Here is a 23,599-nt window from a genome sequence, read left to right as displayed (position 1 = left end):
TGAGGAGTGAGTGGCAGGGGAGGGGGAGGAGGGAGTGAGGATAAGATGCAGAGGATTCTTTCCAAAAGGTGGCACAGTAGGAATTCATGACTGCACAACCTAGTAGGAGAAGGCGGTCTTTTGAGAAAGGTAAGGATACCACTGGGCTAAGGTGCTTGATTCAAAAGCTTAAGGAGTCTATGGGCATCTTGGGAAAAGGATACCGAATGGACTCAGCACTGATACAGAGATTACCAGATATCACTGAGGGCCTGGCGGGGGTTGAGGTGGTTCTTTTAGTTTGGTAGTAATGAGGTGGTGGTGTGATTCTTTCCAGGAGGTGCACCAGCCTCCTGGGTTCAGGCCCCGGGATGACAAGTGATCAGCTTGATCACAGTTGTATCCTGGCACAGTAGTTGTGGCGGAAGGATGGGGTGAGGATATTGGGGACGGTGGTCCATGTGATTGGGTCTAGGCTGAGACAGAAGTGGAGCATGCAGGTTGGGATGGGGAGTGGAGATCGAGACTGAGGAAAATGGAAGAGCTAGCACGTTCAGTGAGGGGAGTCAGAGATCTGGAAGAATGGGCGGGTGCAGCTAAAGATGGTAGAACTTCAGAACTACTTGGCACTTTGGAACTTAGAGTGTGGAGAGATGAAAGGTCCAGGGTGTGGCTACATGATTTGTGGATGAAATGGAAGATAGAGATGTAAGTGAAGGTTAGACCTTTGGATGTGAGAAGTGTAGCCACCACAATGTCACCCCACTTCTACTAATTTTCCCCTGCCTCCAGGAGACAGATGAAGACCGAAACCAGGGAATTCAGTGAGTGATCACGGGTTGGTGGATGGCAGTTAACGTGGAGCAGAGGGAGCTAGATGGGCTGAAGCTCAAAGGAGCATGAGCAGTTGCCTGAAAAGGGGGAAGCCATATGTAGAAGCCGTAATGGGGAGTGAGGAGAACGCCAGACTGATTCCAGTAGAGCCCTCGCAAATGCTGGCAGCAAGCAAGCTGGGGCCACTGAAATCAGCTAGAAGGAAAGAGAAGAGGGGAAGAAGGACCCCAGGTGAACAGTCAGGTCATCCGCAATAGCAGCAGGTGACAGGGCAGAAGGAGACCTTAGCATGCTAAATGAAGGAAGCCTGAATTGGTTTGGGAACTCTCAGAAGTCATGTGATACAAATTTAACATACAAAGCCTATATTTGTTCCTACTAAGAGCCATATGTTTCAATAGCAAACATAACAAAATTACACTCTTACGATTTCTGTGGAAAAAAATACCTTAACATTCGGAACATCTTCTCGTTTGTGTGTTTGAAAATGATAGAAGTGTATATTTTACCTGGGTTTCTAACATTTTATAAATAAAGTATTAACGTTTGAATGTGTGGGTTTTTGTTTGTTTGTTTGTTTTTTAAACAGGTTCTTAATCAGGAACCAACTCTATGGATCCAGGACAGGTTTGTCCCACGGCCTGCTCTGAACAGCGTGCTGTCCGATAGAAGATTCCCATCGGCAAACCATCTCTGTTGCCTTATAGAGCAAGCAAAGAAGATGGATCGATTGAAGAACCATCTGCCTGTGTGCTTTCTACCTACTGTGCCCTTTTTAATCCTAGTATCCACTCTCGCGACTGCTAAGAGTGTGACTAATAGCACTTTAAATGGCACTGACGTGGTCTCGGGCTCTGTGCCTGTCATCATTGCCAGAACTGACCATATCATAGTCAAGGAGGGGAACAGTGCCTTGATTAACTGTAGTGTTTATGGCATCCCTGATCCACAATTCAAGTGGTATAATTCCGTTGGCAAGCTGCTGCAGGACGACGAGGGGAAGGAGCAAGGAGGAGGTAGGCTTTCACGTTGTGTCAGATGTCATCGAATAGAAACAGACACTGGAAGCCACACGGAGAATGTTAGTTGCTCTTATTCAAGTCCTTTAAAGATCTCGTTCTGTCTTCTTTGCTAAGGCAAGAGAGAGAAATATATATCGTTAAGGATTCAAAGCAGTAATTAATTCATAGTCTTCACTCTGCCACTCAGAAGACAAAGGGCAAACATAAAAGTCTCTTAAAAGGCTTCTTGGAATTTTATAGTATAATGCATACAAAATGTTACAGGGGCGAATGTAAAGTGGATTTCCCATTAGTATACGTTCCATTTATAAGGGAGTTTTATTTCGTTTCATGGGGCTGGCTCTAGTATTCAGTATAGCAGTTTATGGTTAAGCGTCAGTTTAATTCATTGACTGTGGATTTAAGGACCACACTTCCTAAAAGAAGTCTCTGTGCAAAGTTGTCAGCCACTGACTAGAGATGGCTCTGTGCTCCCCAAGACCTGGCTGAAGTTTCTAGATTGTCTCTTGCAGCTGAGGCCAAGACAGAGGGAGGATTCAAGAGCAAGAAATAACATGTGGCAATAGGGGAGTGTTTGGTTTTTAATGAGTGCCTTTCTGGCCAAGAAATGTGAATCACCTACCTAAGCACCAAGCTTGCTTCAGGAAAGTCTCCAGCCAGAGAGAGGATTGGTTGGGTCATTGTGAATTTGTACATTTCTTGATTGAGATGGGAGAGGTACTTGTCTGAAAACCCAAGCCTGCTTTAATTGATCTGAAGGAGTTAATGTGCTTTCTCAAGCATTTACTGTGTGCAGTAGGGGGCTGAGGGTGGGGGAGTAAAACGACCCTTGTTCCTGAAGTAGCAGCTTACTAGTTTCTGTCACCTTTCATTCATATTGTACTTCCCAGTCCACACCCTTTGACCAATGAGTAATCCCCAGAGAGTGTCTGCTGCAAGAAAACCTACACTCTTAATCTCTGTCCCTCATTTCATCTTCTGTACTCTGAAAAATAGTAGAAGCTAATGTCTTAGGTCTTCTTGGGAGCTGAGTGAATGGTGTTTTCTTACAATTACATGTGGTTGAGGCCACTAGCAGTCCAGCTCCCTGGGACGTGGGGTTTCCTTATAGTGCTTTCATTACATTGCTTTTGGTTAGCCATCCAAGGATGTATAGTATGACAAAGCTTCTTCTCTTAATGTTATATATCACATGTGTATCTATTGGTTTAACCTAGGAGAGCAGAACTCTTTGCCCACCAAGTAAAATTATGGGTTAAAAATTTGGATTACACTTGGAGACAGTGTAATCCAAATCCCTCTTTTACCCACATTTCCCAAGGTCCTACTGTTACTAAGTGGCTTTGACTAGAACCTTCACTACTGATGATGAGAAGATGAGACACCACCACCCCTTAGCCCACAGGTGGTTTCCATTCCTCCCGTTCCTTCCTCCTAGACTCCCAAGTCAAAAGGAAGTGATATCACACTTGGGAGGGGGCAGTCACCGTGGTAACATACACACTCTCCAGTCCCTGTACCTCATCAGATCTCTCCGCAAGCTGGGCCACTGTGAGGAATAACAAGGTAACTGAAGTGAGGGGAACAAGGACTCCAGACCTGCATCTGCCTTTCACATGGACGTGGAAGCACAGGTTATGCCGGGTACCCAGGAGCTGGGGCTGGGGCCCCGAGCCCCTGAGTCTTAGAAGGGAAGACAACTGTGGGAACTTTTGAGCGCTGGGCCTGAATTTCAGGCGCAATATTTTGAGGGCATTCCTGAAGTAGTACCTTTCTCCTTCAAAGAGATCCCCTGTTGCCTCCATTGAAAAGGTCCTTACAGCTGTTGACTCAGTCCGGCAAGCACACGGTGCACCTTGCCTGCTCTACCTGTGTCCTGGGAAGCTGGCCTAGAGGGAAGCCCCACATGGCTTAATTGCCCTTTGTTTTGTGGGTGCTCAGGCGACCCTATGGTAACAGCCTGTCCCAGACCCTGGAAGCAGGGGTAGCCACCAAAAGCCTTTGGCGCAGACACCTGCTCCGTCAGAAGCCAGTGCTTGCGTCACTGTGCAGCCGGCAGTATTGCTGATAAGCCAGTTAGCTGTTTTTGAATCTCGTAAGGAAGATGCGCTGCTGACTTTTAAAAAGAACTCATTATACTAGTACTTGATGTTCCAACTCAGCTTTTGTGTTACGATGCGTAGTGATAGTTGGAACATCAGTAACACAGGGTAATACAGAAATGACTACACCTAACCAAGCAGGATACAAGAAAGCAGAAATGAGTCCTCATCATGAAGTATTCGAATTTTAGTGCTCAAATGGCCTATTAGAGGACCCATAAGTCTTTAATTCAATTTCTGATGGGGAAAATGCCCATATTATGACTATGGACAAAAATTTCAGTTTTCAGGCTTAGTCTAGAAGTTTAAATAGAGCAGTGTTTCCCTTATAACTCAACAAAGAGGTATTTGAATGTAGTATGAAAAATGATGCTAATATTCCAGAACATTACCTAGATACAATGGACTACTGTTAAACCAAACTAACAAAATTAATGCAATTTTCATTAATAATCCCTACCATTGAATAAGCCCCCATACCAAGTTTCAGATACTATTTCTAATTCTTACAACACATGTGATGGGTAGATGTTACTAATCTTTATGCATAGAGATGAGGAACCAGGTAAACAGGATATTATACAACCAGTGTGTGGCCAAGTGTGTGTGTATTCTCCTCTGCCCAGCCAGTATCTGCTCACCCTTGAGGTCTTGGTAGGCGAAAACCATTGAAGAGCATTGAACCCAGATGGGGTGAGTGCAAGGAGTCTTCCTGGATGGAAAGTGCACGGTGATCACCCCCATCACAGTCACAGATGGGTTAGGATGCATGCTACCTCGTGTACACACGACCTGTGCGTGCACACACCCATCGTCAGAATCCAGGAACACACCACCATTAGCATGGAAAGGAGGAATGTCATTTCTTGGTTATGCTGGAGAAGTGAGATCGCTATTATTCATGCCAGCACTGCCAGTCCTAGAAAGAATGGGGCTATTTCCTGTAGGAGCAGCAGCTGCTTTGCCTTGGTTCACTGTTGCTTGTGACTTAAAGTCTGCAGGATCAGGAGAGGCTAACGTGTAATCTATTTCTGGAGGAGGACTTTATTTTCTTCTTCCTTTGGTAGTTCACCGAAGGACATGTTGGGGGTGGTCCACCAACCACATTACAGAAATAACTCAGAATTCGAGTAACATGCATAACCACAAATGGCCACAGACTGCACTGTTTTCAAATTTCCTTCTGCTAGAGGTGAGTAGAAATAGTTGTCAGAAAGTATTATGAGAAAAGACCCAGTTATTTCAGGTACGAATTAGCCAGTGTATTTTTCCGTGCTTTCTTGCTCTGATTTTAAGCCATGTAAATGCACATTAGCATCTTTATCAGATGATAAATAGCAAGCATTTCAAGAAAGTCAGCTGGTATAGGCCTTGGTAAACACGTCTGGCTTGTTAGTGATTACGTTTGAAATTCAAGTTAGGTTTGAGACTTGCTGTGGGTTTGTCTCCATAGCCTTGCTGCATTCTTTCACCAAAAATATTGAAGAAAAAATAGAACAATCTTTGAAAGTAAACATGCACAGAGTAAACTGAGCTGAACTGCTTAGAGTTCACAGGTGTCACAACTGGAATTCATGGTTACAAGTTTTGCATTTCTTGTCACTCCATTGTTTTTTATCTCCACTTTTCAGGTATTTTGAATAAACTATCAAACGCTTATTAGCTATTTCTGCAAGGGACAGCAAGCTGTGCCATAGCTTCGACCTCCCTGCTTACTATATGTAGAAGGAGGTCCATTTCCACCTGGAAGGTAAATTATTCTTTGCCTCCAAGATCGGCGTGAAGTAGCTAGCTCATTAAATCCTGAAAATGTGCTGAATTCTTCTTTTAGTAGATTCACTATTTAAGATGAAAAAAATCAACTTATCAAAGGCTTAAAACAAGATTGATGTAATTATGAATATATTGTGGGGAATTCAGAAGAATCACACAAGAGTCTTTGAGCAAGTGCCTCAACTTTCCTGAGCATCAGTTTTTGTATCTGTAAAATAGAGGCAATCCTTTTTTATTAGCAGGTGGGGCTGAGAGTCTTGAATAAACTATTGTATATGCAATGTTTTGGATAGTTACCTGGAGCACACCAAGCTGTCCATGGCAGCTGCTCTCACTGTTATTGGTAATACTGTCCTGTGTTGTCACAGTAATAGATTCCAAAGGCTTAAATCTATGTTTCATAGTCCAGTGTGTTTTTGAAAAGACAGGAAATAATTTTCTGGGTGATTTCTTATTCTCTAGCTCAGTTTCTCAACCTTAAAAACGTTTAATTGATACAAAAAAATTTATGTCCCTTAAAAGTTATTGGAAATTTCAAAACAAGGTTGTGACTGCGAGGTTAGCAGGTCTGGAACCCTCTTCTCCCTCAGAGGCTTCCCCTTGCCCCAACATCACTCTTGGGTACAAAGGGCCCATTGATAACCAGTAATGCTTCTATCTCTGAGAAGGCCATATATGTGCAGATTACTAAGCATATCATGCACAAGATAAACTTCACATTTGCCAAAACCAGTGGTTCTCAGTAGGGGCCTGTTTTCCACCCAGCAGCCATTTGGCAAAGTCTGGAGATACTCTTCGTTTGTTATAACTTGGGGGAGGAGAAGGAGGAAGGGGGAGATGATACTGCTGGCATCTGGTGGGCAGAAGGGAGGAACGCTGCTAAGCATCCTATAATGCAAAGGATAGAATTACTGGGCACAAAACGTCAGTGGCGTCAAAGCTGAGAAACCCTGATCTAACCCAAAGAAGCAAGCAATTCTCAGCTAACTAAAGAATCGTTCCAAAGTAGATCTTCAGGTCAGTTGTTTGAACCCATTAAGTATTTTCCCACAAAAGTGGTTTAATTTAAAGTTATTTTGGTTCACTGAGCCATTTCAAGGGCCAACCTGATAACCACCATCGATAGTTATTCTTTAATGAGGTGTGCTCTCTTTGGGATATGAATTCAGAGTGCTCTACTCTCAGCTGTGAAAAGACCCTTCCAGACCCATCTCAGATAAGGATGACAGCTGAGAGTCCCCAAATGGAAGTTATTTATCTGAACCCAGTGTAGGGTGCTCTTGTCTTGGAAAACCACCTGTAGCTCTTCTCAGAAAAGACTGTTGTTTGTCTCCATGGAATTACATGCTTGGCACTTTTTTTAAAAATTAAGATCACCAGATCAAATTAGCTAGAGGGTCAGTTGTTTCCTTAGCCAGGAAATGCAAAGACAGTAGGTCCTCATCAGATATTATTTATACCTTTAAGCAGAGCATCACTGCAGGCTCTGAACAGCGTGGCCTCCCCCCCCACACCTTTCGGCGCTGAAAACTGAGCAAAGCCAGTATTATCCCAGGCCACCTTTGCTCCACGTGAAATAGGAAATAGCTTGTTAGAACTGCCCTAGTACACTCTGAAGAGGTCTCTTGGGAGGACTGGGGAGTGGGAGCGGGGACAGGGAGAGGTACAAGAGCTCTCGCAGCCTGCAGTGTTTATAACCAGAGTCTTGGCAGTGGCTTCAAGGAGCTGTCATCTCCTGCAGAAGCCTTATAACAGGTGCAACCATGCAGTGCTAAATTTGTTTTCAATTAGGCTTTTAAAAAATTATTTTTATTAACATATAATGTATTATTAGCCCCAGGGGTACAGGCCTGTGCATCATCAGGCTTACACATTTCACAGCACTCACCACAGCACATACCCCCTGCAATGTCCATACCTCAACCACCCTCAATTATGTTTTGTAAAAAGATGTGGGTCCTTTGTCATCAGCGGTCTGTATTTCACATATTGGACAAGAAGTGCCACGTTTATAGGCACTACCCACATGTGCATTTTAGTCTTATTTGAAGAGTGTCAATTCAACATGTTTCTCATTCGAGTGAACCTTGTACTCCATTTATGTCAGCATAAACATTTCTTGGAACTCTTACCACATAAAAATGTTTACAGATTTTTTTTTAAAGATTTTTTATTTATTAATTTGACAGAGAGAAATCACAAGTAGATGGAGAGGCAGCCAGAGAGAGAGAGAGAGGGAAGCAGGCTCCCTGCATGAGCCCGATGCGGGGCTTGATCCCAGGACCCTAAGATCATGACCTGAGCCGAAGGCAGTGGCTTAACCCACTGAGCCACCCAGGCACCCCACTACATAAAAATGTTTAAAGCTGGTTTCAAGAAAGTAACCTACTTATTTTGGCCAATTGAACCCCCTCTAAAAAGCATGGGCATGTAAGGCTCCAGAGCCTTCGTCCAAATGGGATTGTGAATAGAGCTTTAATCTTTTCAAACCACTTAACAGATAAACTATACATAAGCTTGTTTCCACATTCCCAGAAAGCTATCACCAAAGAAGAAGAAATCCTTATCTAATGAGTAATCTGCAGGAGATTCTAAGAGCTTAGTATTTGGGCATAATTGTTGATGTCTGATGTTCCATGGTCCTCAGGAAAAGCTGGGGAAGTGTTGGATTGCAGTGGACATGGTGTTTGAAGGAAGCTATAATTACAGTTTCTTTGTAGGTTGTGCTCTCACTTTCTTTGTAGTCCTTTAGTTCTAGAAGGTATACGGACGATGCTCATTTCTCTACAGCACGAATTTGGTCAGAAGTTGCATGAACCATAGCTCTGATCCGGGGCCATACAGTGGCTGGACACCGAGGCACAGTCACTGTGACAGGTTTGACATATGATGCCATATTTGACTGCAGCCATATGACGCCATATTGCCTTGCTTCTCATTACTGGACAGTCTGCCTGACGCTGTCCTAGTGACATGACATTGTACTTTGTGGAGCGGCCTCCCCACTGCATGTGTGTATGCCCCACAGTGAGCATAGTGGTACCGGGTCAGCCACCCTCCTGGCTTGGGACCAAGGTTATTATGGTTTATCCCAGGGGATGTTGGCAGGGGAAGAAAGTTCTGGAGCTATGTCCCTGGGAGAAAAACTATCTTGAAAAGGAGATTTTTTTTTTTTCGTCACCTCAGTTTTCTTATATTCATTAATATTTTTCCAGTCAAGTTAAGGCTTGTCTGATTTGAAGAATTTCACGAAATCTAAAAGTGGGTCACAGATTATATTCATTCTGAATTTCTCCAGATGCCTCCATATCAACCTTCCAAAAGTTTTGCCAACTCCTGCCTGCAGTGTGTGTGAGCGTCCCTTTTCCCCATTCTCTCAACATCATGTCTAATCAGTGCCTCCCCACTTTTCCTGGCATTCTGAGAGCTTAAAATGTTACCTTTTAAAAAATTACTTTGATCTCTTTCAGTTTCTCTGTAATGTAATCCTTAGTGATTTTTATAGTTAGACACTATATTTTTTCTGTGACCTATCCATATGTTTTCTCCATTTTTTTCTTTTGGGTTATTTATCTTGGTTTATAGGAGTTCTTTTTGTTCTATACTGATGAAGCATTGTCAAATATTAAGCATTGTCAAATATTAGCATTTTCTCCCTGTCATTTGCATTTAATTTTATTTAGTATGACATATTCTGTAGTGTAAAAACTTTTTTTTTTTTTAAAGATTTTATTTATTTATTTGACAGAGATCACAAGTAGGCAGAGAGGCAGACAGAGAGAGAGGAGGAAGCAGGCTCCCTTCCGAGCAGAGAGCCCGATGCGGGACTCGATCCCAGGACCCCGAGATCATGACCTGAGCCGAAGGCAGCGGCTTAACCCACTGAGCCACCCAGGCGCCCCTGTAAAAACTTTTAATTGCAGAGAAATCCGGTGTTTTCCTTTAGTATTTCTGGGATTCTCATGATGCTTTAAAAGGCCCTCCTATCCCCAGTTTGTAAAAATGTTCTTATATGCTCTATTAATTTTGTACTTTCAATTTACATTTAGATCTTCAGAATACTTAGAACTTTATTTTTATGTATCACACAAAATAGGAGTATAACTTTATTTTCTTTTAAATGAATAGTCAATTATCCTGAAATTCTTTTCCCTGCTGATTTAAAATATCTTCCTTATTTTTAAAAATTCCCATGCTTATCAGCATCTGCTTCTGGACTTTTCTGATTTTCTTGACTGGTTTAATCAGAGGTCAGAGAAGGCTTTCTCAGGGAGTGCAATGAGAGGTGAGGTGCTATCTAAACTGGGCTAAGAACGTGTGAGGTAAGGGCTTGGAGTGAGGAGGGAAGAGAGCTTTCCAGGCAGAGAGAAAAGCATGTGGGAAGGTCCTGTGGCAGCTCGAAGAAATGAAATAAGGCTGGCTTGTCAGGGGGAAGTCCTGCAGGGCAAGGGGTTCCTGTTCTCCCACAGGATAAATAGGAAGCTCTTAAGCACTGGGATAATTGACTCTGCATTCCTCTTATCCCTGTCTCCACCCTACCCCTTCTCTTGGTGTTTGTCGGTCAGCTGGAGGAGCAGTGTCTGGCTTCCCTCTTTTGCTCATACCCTCGTGGTGTCCCCTTCCTGTCTGCATCCCCCAGCCTGCCCTCACCCCATACCTTTCTAAGAAGCTGGTGCTCAGCCCCACTCCCCTGGGCCAGTGTCTCTGCCAAGTGATCCACAGTTGTTTGTAGCTGTCTGTGTCCCTTCTTGGGCTGGATGATTTTCTCGTCAGGGATCTTACTCATCTTCGTATTTGCACAGTCTAGCATAGAACCCAGTGCAAATGCAATTTACTCAGTAATATTTGTTGACTAAAGGCATGAACAAGATTTTAAAAAGATCACTGCCCTTCTAAAAATGTCAGCCTTTTCTTTTCTCTCTCTCTTTTTTTTTTTCTGTGCCACGTAATAGACACTGCAATGACAGCTAAGAAATATCTGTTAGCTTTTCTCTTTGCAAAGGAGGGATTGTCCGCACACTACTTCTGTTCTCATGTGGGAGATTTTCACGTGTGGTTTTGGTGTCTGGAGTTTCTTGGGGAGACTGTGACAGATTCCTTGGCAAACTCTGGTCTCCAGTAGAGGAGACTCCGGCATCCCTCTCCTACTGTGTGTGGCAGTATTTTATCATGAAGCCTTCAGGTGAGGGTCCCCTTACAGGACCACAGCTGGTGGAGAGGAGGTGGGGGAAGAGCTTTCTGAAAGATGAGCCACCATCTGAGCGAGGCACAGGACGTGAATAAGTGAACCACTGTCAAGGGCTTTAGAGAAACATTTTGCACATCATCTTTGGTAATATATTCAGAAAGTCGTGGTTAAACAACCGCCTCTTTCTTTCCTCTAAAGTCATTGCATGTAGAACGGACTTGGCATCGGCTGCTGACATTTTAGGTTTTTATTTGTGAAGTGATGCAGCTTAATGAAAATTCAACACATAAGTTTGACATTCCCACTCAATTACCATCTTAAATACATGAGAACAGCACTGTATCTCCACTCCATGTATAGCCCTGATGGTTTCCTGAGACAGTCATTGTGGGTTATTTTTGTTTCTTTAAAGTTAAAGCCAAAGTCAGGACCCTTCCAGAACGAGTCTCAGGGCAGGGTATTTATAGACAGAGGTGAATGGCAGTGTGCAGCAGAGAAAATGCTCTCAAGATGATCCCAGCTGCTGTGTTCCATATGGAGATTCTTTGTGTGTCTGGGCCTGAAGATGTGGGAGATACTCTCAGTGTGCAGTTTATGCCATCTTTCTATTTTTCAGGGCTCCAAATGGTAGTAGAACATGCAGAAAGCTTTATTTTGTACTAATCAAAGGTCAGGCTTAGACTGAGAGGAAATCTGTAGTCTTAGGATCAGCCTTTAAAAAAAAAAAGATACAGATATATATCACCTTTGAGGTTGGTATCTTAGCTTTTCTGACACTGTAGTCTTTGGAAGAGTGTGTGTGTGTGTGTGTGTGTGTTGGCTACCAAAGACCTGCTTTGTGACCCATAACAATTAGAATACAGTTATCACTGAACTATTTATTATGTAGGTATGAAAATAAAGCTGTTTATAGTGCCATCGGATGCCTGCCTTCTCAGGTTAGTGTTCTTGTTTGCATTTCTTCTCCTACAGCCCAGGTTCCAATTATTTTGGAGGTAATTCCTCCATAAAAGGAGTGGCCATGGGTGGTTAGGAGGTAACAATTTGACCGTCACCATTCCCCATACAAATCACCTCACCTTGCCCTCTAACGTGCTTTCTCTGTTATATTTTCCAACAAAAGAAGGAAGGTAAATTTGAGAAACTACTATTGAGTATAGTCTGTAAATCTCTAGAACCAAGTACCTTACATTTCCCCAATAAGCTTTCAGTCATCTAGAGCTTTTTTCCTATACCTGCTGTCGTCCACTTCCGTGAAACATGTAAATTTTAAGAAAGTCAGTGGATAATTTCCCTTGCCTCAGATCATTTCCATATTTGAATAGATCTGCAGCTGAACTATCGAAATCCAAGTTCAGGGAACAAAGAGGGTAGAAGGCTTGCTCCAGCCCCATCTAAATGAGAGGTTTCGTAGACTGGGTGCCTAGGTTTGTCTGTTAAGACACAGTCACAAGAAACTGAAAATTCACTAGATTTTCCAAACCAGTGTTTTCTATTCTTGGGGAAAATACACTGGCTGAATTGTTAGAAAAGGGTTACTCAGGGACACCAGGAACCACTCTCCACAGATGTTCTTTCAGAAAGCGAAGTAATGGGACAGCATAAAACGAGAGGCGCCCTGCCAGATCCAGCATGGCTAGCAAGGAGGGGGAACTGCAGGCCCTCAGAAGGCACCTTGCTGCTCTGCCTAGCTTTCTGAAGAATGTTCCTTGGACCAGAAGATGCTGGAAAAAAGAAGGTCCTCTTTTGCCTCCTTCCATAGTCACTTAGGTGCTCACAAATTTAAAGTAGGGTGGGGAAGGGAACATGAACATGTTGCTTGTTGCTTTGGGGAAATACCAGACTTCTAAAAAAAATGAAAAGTCACCGCCAGAAGGGGAAGAAACAAGAAAACAATGCAGGTCAAGAACAGATGCTTAAAAGGGAAACTGATGTTAACTTACCTCATCTCTCAGGAGAGGTTCCTCCAGTTGGCTTAGGGAACTGGAGCGCTTTTATGGAGAACTACCTGCCTGCCTGCTCCTCAGAACTCCCAGGGACTTGATCTGGACCTTCCTTTCTCTGCAGGACAGTATAGGGAGCTCGTAGGATTTCAGAAAGCATCAGACCCAAGACCTGGCAGCCAAACATTGTGTCATGTTTCCCGGGGGTCTTCTGACATGTGGGTGCACAGGCAAACTAAGAGTCAGTCCCAACTAAAGAGTTTCTCCTGATTCAGAGAGCTTCATTGCCAGGGCAACACTAGATCCTTTCCAGGCCATAGAAGGAAATAAGAATTGCACTTACCAACAAGCATTCCCCATTATGTGAGGCTTCTTTTCAACTTGATGGGTCTATAATTTGCAAGGCTAAAACAAATTGATAGTAATTCATGCCCAGCCTCTGAAGGTTCACATTGTTAGCTTGTAGCTTTTAAGTACTATAAACAAGTCCTTGTAAATTCTCAAAATTAAGGATATGTTAAATTTTAGTTAACTGAGGTCATACAAGGATAACTCCAACCTCAAATACGAGAAACCCAGGTAAACAATTACAATTTAATTAACTTACTGCAGATTTTATGTTGATCCTAAAATATCTTATATTCTGAGATGCATTAAACTCCCCAGTGAGCTTATATCCAGCAGAGCCATGCTCACAGGCAGGTTAGAAAACCAGATGCTACATTTACAGCATTCTTTAACAGCACAAGATTTTGCAGATGGTTTATTTTTCCTATTTTTCACAAAGCCGTGGCATTACATAGTATAGTTTTGGGATTAAGGATATAGCCTTTTGAACTTGAGTTCTTTAGCTAGCTCTGCTCCTTCCAAACTTGGTGACCTGGGGAAGGTGGTTTAACCTAACACCACCTTCGTTTTTTCATCCTGAGAAGGGGAGCCAGTATTCATACCTGCCTCATTGGAGTTGTTGTGAAGATGAAATGAGTTAGTATACGTCACTGTCTGGTGCATGGTAAAGGTCCATTGTCATTATCATTTGTAGTAGTAGAAGCAGCAGCAGCGGTCGTAGCAAGAGTTGTTTTTAGTAACGTGAGAGTTCATAGACACTTTGGTGGGACCTGTATGTCCTTGGTTGAATTCTCCACTCTTCCTTCCAACAGGAAAATGGCAGATGCACGACAGCGGCCTCCTGAACATCACCAAGGTGTCTTTTTCGGACCGAGGTAAATACACGTGTGTTGCTTCTAACGTCCATGGCACTGTGAACAACACGGTGACCCTGAGAGTCATCTTTACCTCTGGAGACATGGGCGTCTACTACATGGTTGTCTGCCTCGTGGCCTTCACTGTCGTCATGATCCTGAACATCACTCGCCTCTGCATGATGAGCAGCCACCTGAAGAAGACCGAGAAAGCTATCAACGAGTTCTTTAGGACAGAAGGCGCCGAGAAGTTGCAAAAGGCATTTGAGATTGCCAAGCGGATCCCCATCATCACCTCAGCCAAAACTCTAGAGCTTGCCAAAGTCACCCAGTTCAAAACCATGGAGTTTGCCCGCTACATTGAAGAGCTTGCCAGGAGTGTGCCTCTGCCTCCCCTCATTATGAACTGTAGGACTATCATGGAGGAAATCATGGAAGTGGTTGGGCTGGAGGAGCAGGGACAGAATTTTGTGCGGCATACTCCAGAAGGCCAGGAGGCCTCTGACAGGGATGAGGTTTACACGATCCCCAACTCCCTGAAGAGAAGTGACTCGCCCACCGCGGACTCGGACGCCTCGTCGCTGCATGAGCAGCCCCAGCAAATTGCCATCAAGGTGTCTGTGCACCCGCAGTCCAAAAAAGATCCCGTGGGTGACCCAGATGGTGTACAGTTTGAAGTCAAAGATGAAGAGGAGACAGAACCGTCTGCTGAACATTCCCCAGAAACTGCAGAGCCTTCTACGGATATAACCTCCACGGAGCTAACATCTGAAGAACCAACGCCTGTTGAGGTATTAGATCGAGTCCTGCCACCAGCCCACCTGGAAACTGCAGAGCCAGCGGTGGCACATGACAAAAACACCTGCATTATTTATGAAAGCCATGTCTAATATCAACTATGAAAAGCTATGCATATCAAGAAAATCAGGGGCTGCTCCTTGTAGTGCAGATGTAGTACGCACTTGCCGCTAAGCCTTACCAGGAGACTCTCATCCCTTAGGTAGGAGTGATGCCATTTTCAAAGGGGAAACTCCTGAGTGCAGGTATGATGTGACTGGAATTTCCCCAGTAGAAAAGGATGCGAGAAACATCAGGGTGCAGAATCGATAATACTGGACAGAAGGCGTCTGTCCACCTGATACGAATTTTAGAGGCTCTTCTCTGCCAAATACCTTAATGGGTGATGCCCTTTTGGCAAAGAAAATATTACTATAAGATATTCTGAGCTCAAGAGCCCTGTCCAATGCACACTGCATTGCTTTTCCTTTAAAAAAAAAAATATAGGTCTGCTACAATAGCAAATGCACGTACATGGGTTTGTTGCACTTTCTTCTCAGTTTTTATTCCTGTCATTATTCCTTTATAATGGAGTAGTCGATATAGAAATACTAATTGCTCTTTCCGGTTTAGTCCTCTTGGCCACTTTGTCCTTATTTTCCCCTTGAACATGTACCTCACAGACTTTGGTATCAGTCACTCTAGTAGCAGGGCTGATATCTATAAGTCAAGTTGTAATGTTCCATAGTTACTAGGCTCATTATTTTTGTCACTTCCCAAGCCCACTTTCACACATCACTTTTTTTTTTTTTTTTTGGTTTCCAGTGAAGCTGCTATTGTGAAACTGAGAAAACCTTTGTCCAGGAATAGCACTTTAATGGCCAAATAAAAATGTGTTTACCTGTCCAGTTCTGAGAGCCTTTTGGTGAGCTCAACGGAAGTATGGAGGGAGATGGTAAAAGGTTGAATATACCCATATTACCTATGAAAACTGCTTTTTATGGTTACATAACATCATCCTACAAAGAAAAACAGATTCTTTGTTTGGAAAATGTATTGCTTCCAAGGACAGAGGCATTTGATGAATCCCTGCAGGTTGTAGAGTTTTGGCTTCCCCAGAGGGCTTGCAGGGACATAGGCCTTTGGGTAACTCAAACACTGGATCTGGGGCAGCAAAAGAAAGATCTGTGAGGCCGTGTAACCAGGTCCTTTTGTGGACCACACTTTTGTGAACCATAGAGCTAACTCATTAGTCTTGAAGGGGAGCGTGAAAGGTTAGAAAAATGGTGTAGCTGTGTCATCAAATTTCATGTGAGATTGTGGAATTATTTTTTAGTCTTACAAGAAAGCAGTTGTACGTGAGACTGAATGATGATGGAAAGAAGAAAAAGTCGGTCTATGTAAAGGCCAACACCTTACCTGACCGTGCCAATAACCAACTGCCTGACTTTCGGCAGGTCTGGGTCTCAGTTTCCTTTTGTCAGAGGAGAGAGACTAGATGTACTCTGAGCACCATCTAAATGGTCTCACTCTCTCACAGAACCAAATAAATATCATCATGCTTTTCTCTTTCCAGGTACTTAACAGATTTTTACTTTCTACTCTGGGGTTCAGCTCACGTTGTTTATGCTGCAGGACTTACTCAAAGAGGATCAATTTCAAATAATCATAGCATTTTAAGCAAGTTATGGCTGTTCTCTCCCAAACCATCATTAGGATCACTTTCATAGTTGAAATTTAATCATGGTGAGAATGAGTGGTATTTTATTTTCACTTAGAACCTTAAAGTTTTAAAGGTCATGGCCACATCAAGTGATGGGGTCATGACACTGGAGGTTACACAGGCCACGCTGGTACTGAGAGCAGACCCAAATGTTTAGTCCTCACTCTGTCGCTATCTGGATGAGTGACCTTGGACAACTCCCTTCCCCTCTCCAGGGTTTAGTCTTTCTCTTCTGCAGAATATGGGTGTTGTGCTTGATGAGTCACAAGATCCCTTCTAGCTCAGACATTTACTGCTTTCTAGAAAGTTTGTAATATGCCAAGATGGAATGGCCTGTACTCAAGAGACAAACAACATTGGGAGCAAAACACAGAGACAGGAGATTGGTTGCTTTTGTGGTCCTGATTTTTACAAGAAATGTGTCTGGCTCTGGAGCCAGAGGACGGTGGGTTTGGCTTTAGGGGTGGCTTCTTCATTCATAGATAACTCATGTGGAAGGCAATCTGACAAGACCTGGAGTTTGGTCAGACATCACTTGGCCAGGAAAGAACCGCTGGCATCCAGTTAGAAGTGTCTTGGGTGATCATGGAAAGCAACTAGTAGTTCAGCAGTCAGGAGAAACCATGACTCCCAATGGGCTCTCTGGCTAGGGTTTTATGTATTCCTGTTGCAAACCAGCTTTATCTCCACCTCTCAGAATATAAACATTATCCACTTGTCATGGAGGTCAGCAGATTCTTAGTATGGATCTAGGTGTCCAAAACAAGAACAGAGATTTAAGCTCACTTTGTGATATTATGTGAACTTTCCCCCATTCTGTTCAGTTCTCATTCCATTTAAACCCATGTGCAGATTTCCACATGGAAATTACAGGAGAAGGCATCAGTACGATCTAGACATTGATTAGGAATTAAAAATGTAAAATCAGCAGATATTTTTATGAAGCAGGAGCAGAAATGTGTGACCAAAGAATGTTCCAGATTGGTTTTAGCTTCTTAAGACTGGGGAGATGATTATACAGATTTTCCAAACTTTTCCCTTCTGAGGCATCAAGAAGCTCTTGACACAATAATGGCCAACCTAAAAGGAGGTTGGTTTACAATGGAGATTGCTCCTTCCTGAAATTCTGCGCTCTTCCTATCCATCTTACAGCTTCTTTATGAGAGAAAGGCTCTCCTTCTAGAATATAAAATGCAGAAAGACCTCGTGACTTTCAGCTGATTTTTCAAAGATAAACTGTTCAGCTTCATAGAAATGCATAGAAGTATGGCTGTAGGTGTGTGTGCTTGTGTGCACGCATGCGCATCAGGCTCATTTGGGCAGTTTTAAAACCTTAACACTAAATCCCAAGCCATGTCCTTTGGGTCTTATGTAGTCATTCTCAATATCACACAGTTTCTGGTTTCTGAGTCATAACTTTAACAACTTTTTTTCTTGAAATTCTGAAAATGATTCAGATACATGTGCATATTTAATTCACTTAGATGACCTGTAAACTTGGACGGTATTTATTCTAAATGGAAAAAAAAATTTTATACTGAAAAATCTATGTAATTTATAATGGTTTTCTTTTATATATTATATTTTCATATATTTAGGGCACATCTACTGTTCTCATCTTTTTGTATATCATACTCGGCAAAAAAAATATTAATACTTGACTAAAATCTCTAGGAACCAAATGTGACATATAACGTATAGAAATTGCTCTAAAAAGATCTGAATGTTCTCACTCATCCCAACCATTATTGTGCCATTACATCTGGAAGGATTTGTCTCAGATGCTTGTGAACATTCCTTTTTTTTCAAAAGTGAGGTTAAAAGGCCTGACATCCCACAAGGGATTCTGGAATCTCCATCCTCCTTACCTTTTGTATTGTTTGTTTCATTTTTAACTGTAGAAGTCTGTGTTGTTTACGTTTCCCTTTGAAGGGCAAAGGTGAGATAAGAAAGCAATTTGACAAAAAAACTGAATTGAACTACGGCTGTGTAAATTATTTAATGGACTGATGACATGTTTGAAGTCTAATGCTTGGATTGTTATTTGTCCGTGATCTAGGATCTGCTCAGCTCTTTAGCACATGAAGAAAATGTAAGGCACAAAGAGTATTTGCATGTTGTGAACAGGCACCCTCTCAGTGTAGTGCAGCCAACACAAATCAGCCTAACTATAGAAACACCCATCCCAGCCACTGGAGACACGGTTTTAGAAAGGCAAATCGACAACTTTTATTCGCAGATTGAAATACAGTGTTGTACTGTGCTAAAACTCTTAATGGCGGCCCCTATGGTTCTGTTAACAGGGGATTTCCTCTCAGTGTTTCATTTGGGAAGAAAATGGGACATTTAACTTATCTTTCAGATACTCTATTTTATAATCAGCACAGTCACTCAGTGACTATTCTGCACCTATCTTCACAGATCCTTTTGGCATTCTCTTAAGATTATAATCCCTATTTCTAGTCTTCCTTTTTAAACTAATTTACTGGTACTCTTTCAGCCTACCAAATTTCATTCTATATTCACACACATATTTTGAGTACCTGATACCTTCAAGAAACTAGACATTGTGACATGCACCTATTCAGTTAAAAATCCCTCAGTAGATAACAAAGTTCATTTTCCTAATGACTTTTTTTTTTAGGGTTTCTACAGTGATTAGCCAGGTTTGGATTCAACAAATCAATGGTGGGGGGATAAAATCAAAAGAAACTTGCTTAGTATGTTTTCCAAAGGACTGAGTGTGTGTCTGTTACACAGAAAGAATTATCTGAGGGGGATAATGATCTTTGAGATTTTAGAGATACCAATTTTAAGGGGGCTAATACTTAGAATACCATAATCAAAACTGAAGCTGTTAGGGAATGTAAAAATAGAAAACAAAAAGCTCTAAGAAAATTCTGGCATAAATTGATTTTATTTAACCAGTAATGAAAACCTTCAGATGTATCTGTCAGACACCATAGAGCTGCTTACAATGAGTTAGGGTCGAAGAAGATGCTTGCTTGCACTTAGGTTTTGGCTTGCTATAGCTCTAGTTCTGGATGTCCTTTTTTAAAATTGGAAAATAAGATGAAAAACTTTATCTAGGCAAAATGTCAAACTGTTGATTTCGTGAACTATGAATGTTCACTTTTTAAAAATAAAGATACAAACAAATGACTTTTAAGTTGATGTTATAGTAGCAAAACAAAAACCATGTGTTCCATCCTGTATTTTGATTGTTGCTTTAATAAAGGATTTGCGCAGGTGTGTGGATTATGTGTCATGTCCCACCTGAAGGACATTTGATTGTGGCCTGATTTACTCTTTCCAGTGGTAGGACATCTGTCACCAATTCTTTTCTCTACCTTTTGCATCCATGACATATCTAGAGAGAAAAAAAAAAAGGAAAAATGAAATAATTTATATGTAAAACTGCAAAATTTATCCAAATTCAGAGACTTCAACTCCATCTTAACAAACTTTGTAGCAGTGCCTTTTTATCTTTATCAAGAAATCATTTTTTTTTTTTAAAGATTTTATTTATTTAACAGACAGAGATCACAGGCAGGCAGAGAGGCAGGCAGAGAGAAAGGAGGAAGCAGGCTCCCTGCGGAGCAGAGAGCCCGATGTGGGGCTCGATCCCAGGACCCTGGGATCATGACCTGAGCCGAAGGCAGAGGCTTTAACCCACTGAGCCACCCAGGCGCCCCAAGAAATCATTTTTAACATGTAACATCAAGCATTCTGTAGAGAATCAGAAAGGCCAGGAAATTCATATACTCAACATTCCACAGAAGGTATGAGTAATAGATCTGCCTAGACACCACCTAGACAACAACCAAATCCAGGTCAAATCCAAGAACATGCTAAGTAGGTTCCTTGTGACAATCCCTAAGCTTCAAAAGTGGAGTTCCTCTCAGGTAAGAGAAGATATAACATATAAAGAAAACAAGAAAAAGGGCACCACCAAACGGGAAAGCAAGACAAAAAGGGCAGAAAGTAATTTACAGCAGACTGAAGAGGCAAACAAAATAACTGAGTTATCCAATAAACTATGCATATTAACTAACCATTCCGAGGTTCTCCCAAGCAAAAAAACGGTCTAAGAGAATTATGCTGGCATTAAGGGAAGAATTAACAATGATTGTGTCATTACGAAAGAGAAAATAGGAAAGTTTTGTGCTAACCAGGTAACTTTGACTGGTGCATATTTTCAGACCTGGAGCAAAGAGTTGCTCAGATTTTGCAGGTTTTGGAGTGCTATGGACCTTAATCAAGGGAGCTAGGTAAAGATTAATATGAATTGGAGTGATTTTCAAATAAGCATATAGTCACTGAGTGGGAAAATAAATGTGAAGTTATCTGATTCGCTTATCTTTTTTACAATGTGCCTACAGGTAGTCATTCAGTGTGGCTTGAAAATCTCTGATAAATGGGGAGCTCCTTTCCTCCTGCAGTAGCATATTCCACTGTGGCTGGGTTTTAAGTGATGAGTCAAATTAAAGTGGCACCACACTGGTCCTTGAGCTACCTGGAGCTGAAAGTGTGAATTAGTCTTGCCACAATAAAATTGCCTTTTTACTGTCAACACAAAACTAAAATTGTAAATGTATTCATGTAAAAGGATTACAAAAATGTGGGGCGCCCCGAAGCTACTACATTAACGTGCCATGTGGCTAACACCCTTCTGAGTGAATGGCTTCTGCCAGTGGGTAGTAGAGGCCGAAGTCCGGTGAATCAGGCGTTCCCCCCTCCCAGCCCGAGATGTCCTAAGGTGACAGCTCACTAAATAAAGGATGGTTAGCAGCCAGAAGGAAGAAGTGCACCAAGCAGCAGATTAATTGCCTCAGTCTATTAGTATACTTTTGAAAGGCTATTAGAACTGACTACTGAGAGAAGTATATATATGTGTTAGGTGGCATATTGAGGTATTTTAAAACCAATTGGATTAGAGCTGTCCCCAATTGCATTTACACTATTAGGTAAAATGAAGATACCCAGGGTAAAAAAACAATTTTGCTAAGATATTAAATAACTAATGAGTAAGGTAAAAATACAAAGATTGATAAAACCATATGAATTTTTCAAAAAAATATCTCACTACCAGTGGAGTGGGTTTCCTTACAATTACTCATGTTTTAAAGTTCATTATGGATTAGGTGTCCCAGAGAATTATGCAGAAAAATCACCTGCACCTAGAACTCTAACAGCATTAGGGGACATTTTGTGCAGTGAAAATGCTGTACAACACCTATTTTCTGAAATTTTTCATGATTCATAGGAAGCTGATGTGTACTGGAGACCCCTGAGGTGGTCAGTGCCTCTGGTTTGAAGTCTGATTGCCTCTCATGTCTGCTGGGGCTGCATGCTTCTTCCAACTAGGCCAATGGTGGGGTGAATAAAATTGTCCCAAAGCTGTAAGAAGCTTCCTAATTCAAACCATCAAGGAAAGAAATGACAAGTGTGTTTGAAGAAAGAGGTACAACTCTCTGTCCTGGCTGTACTGAATGCCCCCACTGTCAGTGATGTTTCCCACTCTCATCCCCTCTAGCAATACCTCAGCTGTTCTGCCAAGAGAACCAGGTTACTGTGCGTGAAGTAAAATGCTTGATTACAGAAGAGAGTCTATGAAAAAAATTCATCTACCACGTAGTAGACATTTTATCAGTTTAACCTAAAAGAAATAAAATTTATTTTTAAAGATTTTATTTATTTATTTGATGGACAGAGATCACAAGTAGGCAGAGAGGCAGGCAGAGAGAGAGAAGGAAGCAGGCCCCCGGCTGAGCAGAGAGCCCGATTCGGGACTCGATTCCTGGACCCCGGGATCATGACCTGAGCTGAAGGCAAAGGCTTCAACCCACTGAGCCACCCAGATGCCCCTGAAAGAAGTAAATTTTAATGCTGGTTATGTTTGAAATTATTTTAAAGCAAACATTACAAAAATTATGAGTTGGCATCTTTGTAGAAATGTCTTCAACTAAAGAAATTTGAAATGTTAAGACCTTAGAAATTGCAGATGATTTAAATACATCCTATTTATAGGGGGGGAATGACCGGCAATGTAGACCATTTGTGATCATTAAATTTTTTAATGTGCAGAATGTAACATTCCTTATTTTTTGGTCATCACAGTAATTACTGTAATTAATAAATTTCTGAAACCCTGCCAGATAGTGAAAAAAATTTAATCTCCTAATTCTAAATATATATGTACTATTGTATCATGTTAACTATTTTGTTACCTTTCATTCCACAATGGGTTTTATGTGATTGGGTTAAATATATTGTACATAATGTGAGGCCTTTGAAATTGGAAATTGCTGTGTTTCAAACAAGCTCACTAATTCTCAGTAACCAAATATCTTATTCCCAATTATTTTGAGTCAAGAGACCATTACGGTATGATTAAAAAAGCAGAACAGCTAGATGATCTATAAATGCTTTATCTGAAGCTAAAAATGGAAGGCTTTCTGCTGTAGCACAAGAATAAGACATTATTATGCTATGCTTACATACAGACCACACGTTCATGTCCCCCTAAAATTCTATGTTGAAATCCTAATCCCCAATGTGATGTTATTTGGAGGTGGGGCCTTTGGTAGGGGATTAGGTCATGAAAGATGAAGCCCTCATCAATGGGATTAGTGCCCTTATTAAAAAAGACCCCACACAACTCCCTCACCTCTTCTGCCATATGAGGACACAGCAAGAGGTCAGTGTCTATGAACCAGGAAGCAGGCTCCCACCAGACACTGAATCTTCCACTGCCTTGATCTTGGACTTCCAGCTTCCAAGACATAAAAAAAACAAAACAAAAACAAACCCTTGTTTATGCCACCCAGTCTAAGGTATTTTTGTTTAGTAGCCTGAATGGACCAGGACAGCATGAACAGTGTAAAACAATGCAATGTAGGAAAACATAAAGCATGCAGCTGATTTCCTCCAAGTCCTTACATATGGATTTGGATTGCCTTTTTAAACATTATCCTTATAATTTTTTTGACACTTCAATATAAAAATCAATACAAATATAGAATTATGAACTTTCAATTATTTTTCTTCTTTATT

The 23,599-nt window shown here is 41.8% G+C and overlaps 1 protein-coding gene and 2 long non-coding RNA genes across 6 annotated transcripts in view; 2 read left to right on the top strand and 1 right to left on the bottom strand.

Moving 5' to 3' along the window:
• Positions 1–514: 514 nt before the first annotated feature.
• MFAP3L (microfibril associated protein 3 like) lies at positions 515–19,829 on the top strand. 4 transcript variants are annotated; one of them, XM_082727317.1, is made up of 3 exons: positions 515–803; positions 1,403–1,829; positions 13,999–19,829. In XM_082727317.1, exons 2-3 carry the CDS (start codon positions 1,535–1,537, stop codon positions 14,931–14,933), a joined length of 1,230 nt encoding a protein of 409 aa, XP_082583443.1. In that variant the 5' UTR covers positions 515–803; positions 1,403–1,534; the 3' UTR covers positions 14,934–19,829. The 4 variants fall into 4 exon arrangements, with proteins under 4 accessions (XP_082583443.1, XP_082583444.1, XP_082583446.1 ...); XM_082727318.1 differs by having other exon boundaries at positions 516–803; positions 14,002–19,829; XM_082727319.1 differs by lacking the exons at positions 515–803; positions 1,403–1,829 and adding exons at positions 3,331–3,401; positions 5,569–5,687.
• Positions 19,689–23,599, bottom strand: part of LOC309862901 — an 88,317-nt gene continuing 84,406 nt past the window's right edge. The window contains exons 3-4 of the long non-coding RNA XR_014310780.1: positions 23,214–23,318; positions 19,689–19,913 (exon numbers count right to left, since the gene is read on the bottom strand). This is a non-coding gene — a long non-coding RNA (uncharacterized lncRNA). The remainder of the gene's footprint in view (positions 19,914–23,213; positions 23,319–23,599) is intronic.
• On the top strand, positions 20,244–22,697 carry LOC309862991. The gene is made up of 2 exons (XR_014310837.1): positions 20,244–20,432; positions 20,482–22,697. It is a non-coding gene; the product is annotated as an uncharacterized lncRNA (long non-coding RNA).

This window comes from Mustela nivalis (assembly GCF_964662115.1).
Source record: "Mustela nivalis genome assembly, chromosome: 4".
NCBI classification, from domain to species: Eukaryota; Metazoa; Chordata; class Mammalia; order Carnivora; family Mustelidae; genus Mustela; species Mustela nivalis.
This window is presented reverse-complemented; position numbering and strand designations above follow the sequence as displayed.

Coding starts and splice junctions, on each gene's coding strand:
- MFAP3L (XM_082727317.1), top strand. CDS start 1,535: ATGGATCGATTGAAGAACCATCTGCCTGTGTGCTTTCTACCTACTGTG. Junction 1,830..13,998: donor GGGGAAGGAGCAAGGAGGAG/GTAGGCTTTCAC, acceptor TCTTCCTTCCAA/CAGGAAAATGGCAGATGCAC.